At 40.5% G+C, this 15,106-nt stretch overlaps 1 protein-coding gene across 5 annotated transcripts in view; it reads left to right on the forward strand.

Annotated features, from left to right (window-relative positions):
* Positions 1-6,175: 6,175 nt before the first annotated feature.
* The window catches only part of LOC113417145 (glutamate decarboxylase 1-like), a 35,424-nt gene continuing 26,493 nt past the window's right edge, over positions 6,176-15,106 (forward strand). Inside the window, exons 1-4 of one of the 5 annotated variants that reach the window (XM_087961185.1) lie at positions 6,176-6,338; positions 9,117-9,251; positions 9,711-9,953; positions 11,830-11,920. In XM_087961185.1, coding sequence (XP_087817311.1) covers positions 6,296-6,338; positions 9,117-9,251; positions 9,711-9,953; positions 11,830-11,920 — 512 coding nt within the window. In that variant the 5' untranslated portion in view covers positions 6,176-6,295. The remainder of the gene's footprint in view (positions 6,339-9,116; positions 9,252-9,710; positions 9,954-11,829; positions 11,921-15,106) is intronic. The other 4 variants (XM_087961187.1, XM_026675382.2, XM_087961186.1 and 1 more) reach the window with 4 other exon arrangements.

Consider the following 15,106-nt stretch of genomic DNA (forward strand, 5'->3'; position numbering starts at 1 on the left):
CTATACTTGGGAATGGTTAGAGTGTAAAAATAGGAAGCCATCCTCAGTCTGTAATTATTAAATTGGCTGAAGATCAAAGAGGAGCAAATTTTGTTGGCTCTGGCTCGTAGATATTGCAAGTCAATGTCCATAAGCTGTTGGACTGCCCTAAATTGGGCATCCTTAAGGCCATAATCTCCCAGGGCATCTCCTGTAAAACCTAGCAGGTGAAATTTCTTCATCAGCTCCCTCTCCCAACGAGAAATATGAGAGTCAGCAAACGCCAGGGAGAGGTAGCTACCAGGAACTGCCAGAAAGAGCAATTAGTAATACTTCAATTTTCTATTTCAGAAAATTCTTTGGACCAGATGTGTCATCCCAGGTTTAAAATCTGATGTTACTTTTTTTACTTGGTAAAGCACAAAACTGATGACATTATAAATAACAGTTGCAACTTATTTACCGTATATGCCGGCGTATAAGACGACCTGGCGTATAAGACGACCCCCAACATTTCCACTCAAAATATAGTTTGTTATATACTCGCCCCCTCTTCCGCACGCCTTCCACTTTTGCACTTTTTTTTTTTTGAGGCACTTTTGTGCACGTGGAAGCGAATCCGTGAAGCGAAAGGAGCAGCCAGCCTTCTCCCAGCTCCCAAGGAAAGCAGGCTCGCACCGCCCGGGCTCCGCTGAGGTATCCGGCTGGGGCTGTCAGGAGTTGTTACTGCTGGCGCGGCTCGCGCTCTCCAGTCCCAGCGTTGCCTCGGGAAGGAAGGCAAAAAGGAAGAGCAGCGGCGGCGCTTTGCAATGGCAGCAGCGGCTCCTGGTTTTGCCTTTCCCTTCCCGAGGCAACGGGACTGGAGCTGCGCGGAGCCGCGCCAGCGGTAACAACTCCTGACAGCCCCAGCCGGATACCTCAGCGGAGCTCGGCGATGCGGCCTCGCTTCCTTGGGAGCTGGGAGAAGGCTGGCTGCTCCTTTCGGCTTCACGGATCTGCTTTCCACGGTGCTAAAAGTGCCTCAGCCGCGGCAGCCGCAGTGCTTCCCAATTACTATTTGCGGCGTATAAGATGACCCGGCATATAAGACGACCCCCCCAATTGGAGGCATGTTTTTCAGGGCAAAAAAGTCGTCTTATATGCCGGCAAATACGGTAATGTTGTTATTTGTTTGCTTTGTTGTTTAATTTTCAAAAGATGCTTGATTTTCCCCACTAGCATGAAAGATTATTGCCACAGCAATCTCTTGACAACAAAAATTACAATCACACCTGATCTCCTCTTACTCATCCGTGACAGAGTTTTAGTATTCAAAGATTTGCAGTTAAGAATTGACCAATTATTCCTATTTCCACCAGAGGAAGAAAGCTCATGTGACTTATGGGTTAGCTGAGAAACATACAAACAAAAGTAATAAAAATATACAATAAATAATCTCCCATCATAAAAAAAAAATCACACATAACATTACATGGGGAAGTATTTTTGTCCATAAATGAAAGGTGTGAGAAATTACCTAGTCTATTGAAAATACTTCAGTGGCATAAATAAAAAGGAATATGTTATCACATTCTTCTGCATATTTAAGAGAGAGTAAGTCCCATTGGACTTAATGAGACTTACTTTGGAGTAAATAAGTTTTGTTACTCAGTATATGATTGTTTTATTAGTTTTAGAAAATAAGACTCAGTGAACAGAGTACATATTATTTAAGTCTCGCAATAAATTAACACTGGGAAAAATGAAGATTATTATTAATTTATTGCTAATCTTTTATACTTTGAACATAGCATGTTATATTTACTGTTGTTTCACAAAGTGCTATAATAAATGCTTAGTGTTTGGAAGAAAACAGAACAGCCAGTCATGAAGATTCTAGGAGCTATTATTTATCAACCTTTGTAAAGCCATATCTCACATAGTATTCTAGAAATTTATGCCAGGGTTGAAGACTGTATGAAGAACAGAATTTGGAATGCTACAGGAAAGGAGGAAATGATTTAGCCAATGTGCCAATATTCAGTTCTGTCCCAAAAATGAGAAATGAGCAACCCAGACATAAAATCTTTTAATAACGATTAAATTTGCTTTCAAAATGAATTTCAGAGAAATAGGATAAATTTATCTAGTGTGGCGTCTGCTATTCCTTCACTAATTTAGTTGAGATCTTACCAAGTGTATATGTGATATCCTCTATCATTGCATAGTCATCTTGTCAGTCTTTTGCATTAAGGCATTCAAAGAAAGAATGTGATGTACCAGTTATTGAAGACATAATAAATATCTTGTTTGATAGAATGCTGCATCACCTGTAAAGTCATGGAATCAATTATTAACCAATCCATAATCCTCCACTTAGAGAGAAACAACCTACTCTCTAACAAACAATTTGGTTTCAGAAAAAAACTATCCTGTAATCTGAAACTCTTACACTGCAGAAACATATGGACTACACAACTCGATCAGGGCAAAGCAATAGACTCAATTTACATAGACTTCTGTAAAGCCTTTGATTCAGTGGTACACGACAAACTACTCCTAAAACTAAAATCTTATGGTATCTCTGGACACCTGCATAACTGGATAGAAGCATTCTGGTCAAACAGACAACAAATGGTCAAAATTGGGAGCGTCCTATCAAATTCTGTACCTGTCAACAGTGGTGTCCCCCAAGGCAGTGTTCTAGGACCAACTCTCTTCATATTCTACATAAATGACTTCTGTGATCATATTAAGAGCAACTGCGTTCTCTTCGCTGACCATGTAAAGCTGTTCAACACCACAGACAATACTGCTACCCTTCAAAAAGACCCTGGCTATGTATCAGAATGGTCAAACAATTGGCAACTTCAAATCTCAACAAATAAATGCTCTGTCTTACATATTGGCAAAAAAAATCAAAAAATAAAATACAAAGTCAAGACCTTGTTGATGAGCCAAACTCTGTCAAGGACCTTGCAGTACTCTTCTCTAATGATCTAAGTGCTAGAGCCCACTGTAACTACATAACCAAAAAGGCATTAAGAGTTGTTAACCTAATCCTGCATAGCTTTTTCTCTGGTAATATCATACTAGAGCATACAAAACATTAGCTAGAACAATACTCGAATACAGCTCATCAGTCTGGAACCCGCATCATGTATCTGATATTAATACAGTTGAGAAAGTTCAGAAATATTTCACAAGAAGAGTTCTCCACTCCTCTACTCATTGCAGAATACCTTATGACACCAGACTTGAAATTCTAGACCTAGACAACCTAGAACTCCACCACCTTCGGTCCGATCTAAGTATAGTACATAAAATTATATATTGCAATGTCCTACCTGTTAATGATTGCTTCAGCTTCAACCATAACAATACAAGAGCAAACAATAGATACAAACTCAAGGTAAACCGCACCAAACTTGATTGCAGGAAATACGACTTCAGCAACAGAGTGGTCAATGTCTGGAATACTCTACCTGACTCTGTGGTTTCTTCCCCAAAAACTTTAACCTTAGACTGTCTACTGTTGACCTCACCCCTTTCCTAAGAGGTCTGTAGGGGGCGTGCATAAGCTCACCAATGTGCCTACCATCCCTGTCCTATTGTTTCTTTTTATTTTTCTTATATGTATCCATTTCATGTATTCATAACTATGTTTATACTTATACCTGTTATCTTATAATCGCTTGACAAAATAAAATAAATAAAAATAAATAAATAAAAAACACTACATATTCTGTAGAAATGGCTTTTTAGTTAGATCCTTACCTAAAAAGTAAAAATTATTGGGGTACCCAAGAAAAAGTATCTTACTTCTTGGAGGGAACAAGCTTGCATATTACTAGCAAGATTGCAATTTTTATTTCAAAGATTACCCTGAAGAGGATAGACTGAGACTGATCTGAAAGTGATTTAACAGAGTACAGGAATGATATGGAAAAAGATCCTACACTGGATGTACAAATGAAACTGGCTCATATCTTAAGAATTAAAAGGTTAAACTGAAAAAGTGATCTAGATCATTTCCTCATATTGGATTTATAAGATATGTTAAAATTTTGTAGAATTTTATAAGAAGGGGCACAGAAAAAATGGAAAGAAATAAAGTTCTAGGAATCCAGGACACTATTTGTTGGAATTAAAATCAAGACCGTTAAAAGTATAACGACAGAATTTAAAGGTGGTTTACTTAATCAAGGTTAAAATAGATATATTGTCTTCTCCAGTAACTCTGTTGATCAGGACTGAATGACTGTAGTAGCTACTGAGATCCTATGGATGGTGCTAGATGCTAGCAGCAAACTGCAGTGTCTGAAGCCTATAGGGGCCTCTTTGTTACTACATGATCTCATCCTCTATTTGTTGGGTTGGAAAGTCCCGGACTTTCCAGGCTTATAGGTGATCACATTTTACTAACATCACTACTAGTCTTACGGATTGGTTGGAAGGTTTCACCCATGTGGGATCTATTTTCCAATCCAAATGCTGTATCTATGCTACTCTTCCTTGCTTGTAAAAATGGTATAAAAGAAGAAACGCTGCCCAGTCAGTCAGACATCTTGGCACCCTGCACAATGGCTGGTCTTTGAAACCCATCAAATGACAAAGCTTTAAGGATCTGCTTATTGATTAGATATATGGGAAGAAGATATCATTTGTTATATTTTAAGTGGTGATAATTTACTACTTGATGACCCAAGCTCTGTAAAGGACCTTTGGAACCCCATACGTACTGATATTGCACATGAGAAAGTCCGATTTTCAAAGAAGGTTCTCCACCTTCTGCAGAAACCTTGCCACCAGACTTAAATTCTAGAACAGAAAACCTTGACGGGCGCCTCGATTAGCTGGTTTAAATCATCTGCAAGTCCACCTGCAAGATACCAGCTACCATAACAAAAGGCACACAATACAAACAAAGAAACCAAACTGATTGCGGAATCGACTTCAGAATAGAGGGCGTTGCCACCCACGGTCTCCCCAAACCCCTAACTTTACCTCGCTACTATGATCACCCTTTCCAAGAGGTCTGTGATGCATAAAGCGCCTGCCTCAGTCCCTATTGTCCTTCTTCTTATTTTCTTTACCCATTTATTATTCACACTATTACTATACATTCTTAAACAATAAATAAAAAATAAATAAATAAATAAAAAAAAAAGGTAGTCGTAGGTTTATATATTTCCTTTCTTTACCATTTTGTTGTGTTTTCCTTTTCTGTTTTCCTTTTTCTTTAATTTCTGCACTTTTTATTTTTTCTTCTTGCTTTTAATTTCCGTAGTTATTTTTTTGCATCCCACCTTTAGTATTTTTATAAACAACTCGAATGAATGAATGAATATATAAACAAATAAACAAACATACTCCTTGTTCTTCCTATTTTCCCCACAACAATATTGTGAAGTGAGTTGGAGAAAGAGAAAGTATCTGACCAAAAGTCACTCAGGTGGATTTCATGCCTAAGGCCAGACTAGAACTCTTGATCTCCTGGTTTCTAGGCTGATGCCTTAATGACTAGTTTTATCTTTTTAATTGTAAAATAAAGCTAAAATAGAATAGGGTTATCTGTTGGAATAAGAACCAGATTTCTGGAAGAGGAACAAAAAGTTTTCAGAAACTTCAAGGTAGATTTTGGCATAACATTATTTCATTCCACCTCAAAGAAGGTATAAATAGAGCTATAGAAAAACCATTGTGCCAAAGTACTTCCATAGGTGTTTTCCTATACTTTTTTGTTTCCCATCAGCTATTTCTTAAAGGACAAAGAGGTAGTCATTCCAAATAACAAACACAGATTTATCTCTAGATATATCCTGTTTTGTGTATGTCCTGAAGATTCCAAGATATTTCATGGAACAGTCTTTTTTTTCTTCCTGATTCAGCCAACAGCACATTCTTTTCAAAAACCTCTTTTCATAAAAACTTCTTTTCATGAAAAAGTTTGTTCCAGGAAGATGGAGAAATAGAAGAACAAGTCATATTAATGGTTACGTATTTATTTCCCATCAGTTCTTGTTCAGTTTGCTGAACTTGAATAAGAATGAACAAATGGCTAAAGTAATAAAATCAGCAATGTCTCTTTAAGAAAAAGTTCCTTAATTTAGTCTGAAACTTTTGTCTCCACTCATTTTCCAATCATGTAGTGGAACGCCCAGAAGCACCGAGCAGTCTAGAAATATAAAACTATGTGTTCTGTAATAAAATAAACAAGTTCAGCAGGACATGCATTTGTGAATACCTATATTCAGTTCTATTGCTACAATTTTTTCTTGTCCTTTTAGTATTGTGGATATTACTCGGTGGTGCATGATTATTCAGAGGAAAACAGATGGATTTCCAGATGATTACCAATACAACAAGTAAGTCTAAAGGTATCATTGTCTCATCCCTCCAAAAATATCCTAGCTCTTCCAGAGTTCCATAAACAGAAAATAGCTTTAGGATCGCTCTTAACTCTGTGAAGTCCGAGCCAGCTTGCCTGCCTGTGTTTGTGTGAGTTTGTACTCTTTCATCTTTTGGGAAAGAGGAAAGGCGAGACAGAACAGGGAATGATCAGATGGGAGGCTGTTCCCACAGCTGCATAGTGGACAGAGAAAGAAATTCAGAAAATATCCTACTTAACCCATCAGGCTGAAGATTTGTACTTCCAGATTTGAAAGGTTCTGTTAATGCTTCTTTTCTACAATAAAGTAGAATGAACTCATCAGATAGGGAGCACAGTGGCTCATGGTTAGGATTCTGGGCTGACAAATTGGCAGGCCTATGTTCCAGACCTGGTTGATGGCACAAGTTAGGATCAGCTCTTGACACATGCTCCACCTCCTGCCAATCCAGCAGTTTGAAAGTGAACAACTGCAAGCAGATAGATGGGTATCACTTTGGTGGACAACTTAATGGGCATATGAAATGATCCCCAATTGGGCAATGGTGTTACCATTCTATCCTTTCAACCTAGAAGTGCTTTGTTGTTCCCGACATGACTGTTGTCTGGTCTTCCTGGAAAGACTAACACTAATGCAGAAAAATGCATGTCCATAAAACCTATGATGTTCTTCTAGGTACAATAAAGGAAATAAAGAAAGCCCTTAAATACTTTGGATCCAGGGTGGCCATAACTTGGTACTTTTCAGGATTCCTCAGGATTCTCCTTACTAAAGTATTAGTAAGGGGAATCAAGCACTAGGAAGATATACCAATCAATTGGTACTCAGATGACATAACACCCAAGACCATAACTAGAAAATGAAGATAGATAAACCAGAAGACAATGCCATGCCAGAAGACAATGCCATACAAGTGAAACCCTAGTAGAACAATCCTTGCAGGAAAGATTATGGACCCAAACTTGGGAAAATGTAAGAAATTGAATTTTAGAGAGTGTGCATTATTTCTTCTGAGCAGCACATTTAGTTCAGGACTAAATAAAATGGTTGTGCATTGTAGCAACAAGGGAGAGGAGGTGTGCTCCTTTAACTACACATACTAGTCCATTGTTTATACTCAGTGAAATGTAGCAGACAAACCAGCTGTTATCTCTTCTTCTATCAGAAAGCGAAAAACACTAGTTCTGAGGTAAAGTAAGAAAACATTGGCAGAAGTTGTGTTCACCTTGATTCCTGTAGAAGGTCAAGTGGTCAGGTGATGCATTCTGGCACTTCAGAACTGATGGATGAATCATGTTGGACCAAACAAGAAGTGCAAACCCCGTGTTTATTTTAAGCACAGAAAAGAAAAGGTGGGGGTACAGAACAAAATAAAGCAAGAGCATGTTCAGTCTTTTCTTTGAATGCCATAAAACTGGGTTATAAAAAGAGCTAATCCAGAACACTTATGCAATGTAATGTTTGCATGGTGACATCATTTTAATCTGATTTATACTGTGGGGTTTACACCTCTACCTTATAATGATTTGTTCTGTTTTGCTCAGTTTATTTTTAATGAAATTAAAATTTCACCTGAACACAGATAGATTGACAGAGGTTTCAGTCTACCAAAGCATAAGTGAGATGAAAGTGAGATAAGACTGTTCTTATGTTTAGGAACCTGATATTTAAGTTGTTTTTCCTTTGTGCATATTAAATATGGTATTCAAAGCAAACCAGCATATTAAACATTTGCAGTCACACTGAATATTTCAGTGTCAAAAAATTGTTTAAAAAGTAAACAATTCTAGGCTTCCCAAGATCATGAAGCAGACTCTTCATCCCGATAAAACCCTTTTTATTTAGGTTCAAGTGAATTCCTCTCCAGCAAAGTCCCAACAGTCTTTCATGAGATTTCACAACTACAGACTTTTATCAGGCTTGGAGAATTGCCAGGCCAATATCTTCCAAACACCACGCTGTAGCAAAAATTACTTGGCAAGAAGCCAGGAACAGATCTTCACTCTAATGAATTGAACTACAGTACTTGTCTCCTGCAAACACCTCTCCCCGTTCGCTCCTTTTTATTCCCTATGGGAGGGGCCATTCAGTGCCCATCTGTGCCCTTATTCCCGAGTCGACCATTGTTCCTTAACTGTTCCCTTCTCCTGGCAGCTTTTACATGCGCACACTGGGAACAGGCTCCAGCTGTTTTTCTGCCCCCACTGATCTCCAACTCCGAAGGCAGCTGATAACTGTCAGATGCTTCGAATGCAGAGCACTTGTCAGAGCCTTTCCCAGACTCCAGGACTGGCCCATGTTCCTTCCCAACCTCCTCACTGTCCAAATCTGCTGCCAGCTCCACTGGCCGCTGGTGGGCCACAACCGTAAACATTGTACATACAACATATGCAAGTTTAAGAATCACATTTATGGCTGAAGATAGACAAAAATATATTAATTGAAATTATAAGCCAAAGAAAGAAAATAAATAGCTGGAGATGAGAAAGATATCACACGCTACAACTCTAGAAAACTTATCATTATAATATCAATCAAAGCTATCAATTAAGACTATGTATCAAGAAGATAAAAATGTCAGAGGAAGAATAATAATACATTAGTTATTTTATGTTTGCTCCTAAAATTCTGTATTCCTGTTTGAGGCTACCTTTTAGGGCAGTTACTTTTGCCATGACAGTTAATCATCTAAGATCTTTTACCTGCTACTCAAATATTGATATGGTAACTTTTAAAAATATGATTATTCTTGTGCTACTTTCCCAGATGGACCGGCCCATTCAGAACCTCACCAACAGAAATCCAAACATATTTCTACTTTCCATGGAGAATATGAAGAGAAAGAAAAAGAATCTGCTTTTCAAAACGTTGAAACAATTTTTTCAAATGTATATGGGTCAGGTGATAGTAACATTTATTTGAAAATACGTTTTTCAATTTGTGCATCTTTCAATTTTTCAGTTGGTGTGTTTGAAAGGATACATGTTAACATATATAGGGAAATTTCAATGGCTTTGTTCTTTTCTAAAGAGAATAAAGTTTTGCTCCACCACTTTATTTACTTTCTTAATTTTTGTAGGGTATCACTCTCAGTAAAATTATCTATTCTTGGAAATGGCTTAACATTTTTAATTTTAACAGGCTTATTTAGGAAAGTTTGAAAAAGTGCCTTATCTTTTTATAAAGCCAAAAAACAATGGAAGAACTAGAAGACCTTTGTTTTTCTATCCCGTTAAGGAAGTACAATTTTGAAAGAATCCTCCAACCACGTGGCAATTCTTTGTTTCAGATCTATCATTACTTTTCCTTTTAAATTCTACTTTTCACAACATGTTGTTTTATTGGGGGCTGTTTCCTTAGATTTGTTGCCAGCTTGGAATGGTGAGGAATGCACCAAACATTTTCTTCATGAAGTGGTGGATATTATCTTCAGTTATATCAAAAAGACTGTTGACAGAAAGAGCAAAGTGCTTGATTTCCACCATCCACATCAGCTTCTGGAAGGGCTAGAAGGCTTCAATTTGGAACTTTCTGATCACCCTGAACCTCTAGAGCAAATTCTTGTGGACTGCAGGGACACTTTGAAATATGGTGTTAAAACAGGTAACTAACAGTACAATGTGATTTTGCAGAACTGTTTTAAACAATTCCGTCAGATGTTCCAACATCTGTTTATCATCTAAATGAAACCTTCACTTTTAAAGGCAAAATGCTTCCAAACACAGGTAGTCCTCACTTATTGACCAGTTGTTGGTTCTTTTTATGCTACTATATTTATTCACGTAATAAACAACTGATTTCCCCCCCTCAAACTCCAGGATAGACACAAAACTAGTACCTACACTTGCCTTGTTTGCATGGTGGAGAAGGGAATGCATATACCTATATAAGAGCCATGGTGGTGCAGTGGTTAGAATACAGTACTGCATACTATTTCTGCTGAATGCTGGCTCATCCTTCCATCCTTCCGAGGTTGGTTAAATGAGGACCCAAATTGTCGGTGGCAACATGCTGACTCTGTAAACCGCTTAGAGAGTGCTGTAAAGCACTGTGAAGCAGTATATAAGTCTGAGTGCTCTTGCAATATCCTTCTGTCCTGCTCATATGTCAAAAACTTTGCACGTCAAGTTTTATTTGGAATTGCAGTCTTTTACTCTTAAGTCAAAGAGAGGGAAATGGGGCACAAAAATCTCTTCCAGGTGCGATTTTTTTTTTCATGTGGCCTATTACCTTTGGAGCCTGATAGAAGGAAGCAAACACAGCCTTGTCTGAGTGAGTGACTAATAATATAGCTGTCTGCACGGAGAAGGTATTAGGCATTTTGATGGATTTGAAATATATATCTGAAATTTATATCTCACTTATTTTCACAAAGCCTGCAGAAATTTTGAGAAAATGCAGGGAGAAGGGTGAAAGATGAAAAACTGCAAACAAGCAAGCATATTAAGAGTTTCAAGTGCTGCAGGGAAAGAGAAACGGAGCAGAGGGTGAAGCCAAGTCAGGAAAAATGGCACTTCCCAGAACTAAACACAAGGTCTCCTTGTTGTACCAGAAAACGGGTTTTCTGCTTGGCGTGCAATGCCCAATAAACCACACACCCAGGTGGAGATTTACAAAAGCTTTATTCTGCACAGAAGAAAGGACACAGGGGTTCATTCCCATTAGCCCCATGTCAAGGACACTCCTGCAATAGTAATAAATACAGTAGTATAAATACTTCTCCATAAGCCCCCCTTAAGGCAATATTGTTAATATGGCTTAGCTTGCATTTGCAATGCCTAGCAGTCATCAGTACATTTTCCCCTATTTTCCAGTAACAAGTGGTACATTATGCTATAATTAGTATATTATAACCCCCCCTCTCCAAGTTCCTCTTTTCTTAAACCTTTCCCTTTGACATACCTGTAAAACTTTTTTCAATATATATTTCCCTAATATTGTGGCCCTTAGGTTTCTTGTGCATGCAATTGCCTTGTTCACCCTGAGCAAGCATGTTCTGAGGATTTTACTAGCTAAACTAATTCCATTACTTTTCATGCATTAGCAGATGTCTGCAAATGCCAATTCTCTATAGAGACTATAATTTTAGGGGATGGGGGAATGTCCTTTGCCTTTCTTTCACTCTGATGCTCTGATTTTGTTTTTAAGCTTTTCTGATGTAGACTTTTAAAATATAAATCTCCACGGCGCAAACTTCCATGGACTGTATAATTTTTGATACTCCTCTTTCTCAGATGCATCTCTCAGAAATGTCTTTTGTAATGCAGATTTCTGAGGAGGCTTTTGTTCTTTGTTCATTGCTGTGCCATGAATGTTTTGATGGATATTATAGTCCCATAAAAATGTGAACTCTTTTTACATATAAAACACCAAGGCATGTGGGCAAAAAGCTTTTCTACACTATCTTCCAACTGGCTTCTTTATTGCAATAGTAAGAAGTGTCTTAAAATGACGTATTTCTATCATTTATATTTTTAAGGACATCCCCGTTATTTCAACCAACTCTCCAGTGGCCTTGACATTATAGGACTTGTTGGAGAATGGTTGACAGCTACTGCAAATACAAACATGTATGTACTGTAATCCCAGTTTTATATAGGAATTAATATAAGATTAAATAATATTTCAGCAGAATATTTAATTGCTCTTTAAGAATGAAAAGATTCGTTGAGCTCCAACAAGGAAAGGACTTTGTTGGTACAAACATTCTTCCAGGACCACCAACCTCAGTGAAATCTTCTTTATATATGTGCCTGCCTGTGCATATACACACATGTCTGTGCATATAAGCACAGGAATACATACTTTTTAAAATACTAAAACAAGATGTTCCAATAACTATTTGATTTTTTTAATGTGTTACTTTTATTTCTTTTATACTAGCCTTTTATATTGCCACCTTAATTTTTTCCATTTCCATATGGTTCTCAATTTTTACGTGTTTATATAGAGCAAAATATATTTACCATCTGGGAAGTATGTAAATCAAATAAATAAGCATTTGCAATGTATTGGAAGTATGTGTATACTGTTCTATAAAAAGACACATTTTTCTACTGGGAAAAAAAAAGTTTCTCTTTAGGATTAAGCTGCTCATGCTTCCATGCTTTCTTTCTTAATAAAAAGCACATGGAAACAAATTCCCATCTGGATTTTGAATTTTGTTCTGAGAAATCTATAAATTACCACTCCTTAAAGACTATTTCCTTTTGGGGGGTGGGTAAGAAGCATGAACAGCATGGTCCACTAAGTTCTTAGAACTTGGGGAGCTTAGCACCTCCTCAGTTTTCCCAAATCTATTAAGAAAAGCCTGATTGAAATTTTAAATGATGAATCCTTGATACATTGTGTCTAATTGACTGGTTGGATCATGTGCAATAAGTAATAAGTACAAATGAAAGCTACTTCTTAAAAGTAGCATGTTGACATTGTTTAGTTCTTTTTTCTGTTGATCCAAAAGGAAAGCCCTATGAATGCTGACAGTTTTCTAGTCTCATTAGTAGTACAGATAGTCCTTGACCACTACAATTGAACCCAAAATTTCTGTTAACTTTTGTTAAGAGAGTTTTGCCCCATTTTACGATCTTTCTTGTTCTGTACAGTTAATTAGCATTCTTGTAAACCCCGCGCCGTGATTGGCTAAAGCGCGCGGCGACCGGATTGGCCGAGCGAGCCGCACCGATTGGCCCGTTAAGAATCTCCCGCGATTGGACAAGCCAAGAGCGGGAGATTCGAAACGATGTCATTGGTCGCGGCCGCCGCGGCTTGAGAATAAAAAGCCGCAGGTTTTTCCCTTAAAGTTAAGCATGTACTGGAGCACAATAAAGAGCTGAACTTGTCACTGACTCCGAGCTTCCTTCCTGCGCCGGACACAACACTGGCGACGAAGGTGGGATGCAGGGAAGAACCACCAAGCACGTGTCTGGAGGAAGACAAAGACCGACGCGATGGCCGGCCTCACTCCGCCCGCGCCATTCAACCCGGCTACCGAGGACTGGGAATCATACGCAGACCGTTTCCAGATGTTCCTCGAGAGTAGCAACTGAAGGACGCAAACGGAAACAAGAAAAGGGCCGTTTCCTGACACACTGCGGCCCGCAGTGTTCAAGATGGCGAAAGCCCTCGCCAAACCCGCCGACGTGAAGGCGATGGACTGGGCCGACCTTGCGCCATTACTCCAAAACCACTACGCTCCCACCATACCCATTCTCATCCGACGAGACGAATTCTACCGGCGGAACCAGCGGCAGGACGAGAGCGTCAATGACTTCATAGCCGCCCTGAGGGACCTCGGGGGTATGTGCGAGTTCCAGGAACTAGACGACATCCTCCGGGACCGCGTGGTCCTAGGTCTCCGGGACCAGGCATTGAAGAGCCGCCTAATGGCAAAGGGCGACATCAGTCTTGATGTCGCCCTGGCAGAAGCGTCCGCAGCCGAAGCCACCAAGAAATCAGCGGCCCGACTGCGGAAGGCAGAGAATGGGGACCGCGCCGACAACCCCGAGGCAAGCCGCCGAGAAACCGCCACACACCACGGCGACCTGGACTCCACCTCGGACACCCCGGACGAAGGAGAAGAAGAACACGTCCATCGGCTCCAGGCAGGACGAGACCGACGACACCAACGAAGTCGTAAGTCGGGGACTCAGTGCGCAGGGTGCGGGGGAAACCACTACCGAGCAGACTGCCGTTTTTTTGACGCGACATGCCGGCATTGCAATAAGAGGGGCCACATCACCCGAGTCTGCCGGCTTAGGAAAACTTACAGCCCCCGACGCCGAGAACCGAGCAACCGGAGGTGAGACAACACCCCCCCCCCCAGGCACCGAGAGCGCCAAGCCGACACTCGCTGGAACAGAGACAGCCGGGGCCGACGAAATGGGGAAGACCGACAGAGGAGGAAACCCACCAGACAGTCACGATTGGCCACACCGAGACCAACGATACCCGAAAGGTCTATGTGGAAGTGAGCATCGAAGGCGAGCCCTGCCGAATGGAGGTGGACTCTGGATCCTACCTCTCCATGATCGCCTGGAAAGAAATCAAGCGGCTGGTGCCTAACATCCACAAGGCAGGGCTGGAGAACCAAAAATTGATAGTCAAGGACTACCAAGGGAACCGAATCCCCGTCATCGGGACCGGACAGTTCGAGGTGACCTTCAAGGGACGCACCGCAAAACTTCCCCTGACAATCGTGGACCGGAACCGACCCAGCCTCCTAGGACTCCAATGGTTCGCACCACTGGGCATCGAGGTCACCGGAATAAACCACATTGAGGAAGCCGACTGGGAGCAGCAGCTGGCTAAGGACTTCCAAGAAGTATTTGACGGCACGTTAGGCAAGTACCGAGGGCCCCCTATCTCCTTCAGTCTAGACCCAAACATCGCCCCCATATGCCTAAAGCCGAGGCGGGTGCCTTTCGCACTATGGGGGAAAATAGACGAGCAGCTTGACAAGCTCGTCAAGCAGGGGGTTCTGCAACCCATTGATCACGCCCGGTGGGAGACCCCAATAGTCACCCCAGTTAAGCCAGACGGGTCAGTAAGGATCTGTGGGGACTATAAGGCCACCCTCAATTGCGCCTTGCAACAAAGCGCATACCCCGTCCCAGTCGTGCAACATCTACTTCACTCACTGGGGGGGGGGCAAAGTCTTCGCGAAGCTCGACCTGGCACAAGCCTATCAGCAACTGCCGGTCGACGAAGAAACTGCCGAGGCACAGACTATTGTCACCCACCGGGGGGCATTTCGTTGT

The sequence above is a fragment of the Notechis scutatus genome, chromosome 3 (genome assembly GCF_049901735.1).
Source record: "Notechis scutatus isolate UNSWTSFEM ecotype Mainland chromosome 3, rNotScu1.2, whole genome shotgun sequence".
NCBI lineage: Eukaryota > Metazoa > Chordata > Lepidosauria > Squamata > Elapidae > Notechis > Notechis scutatus.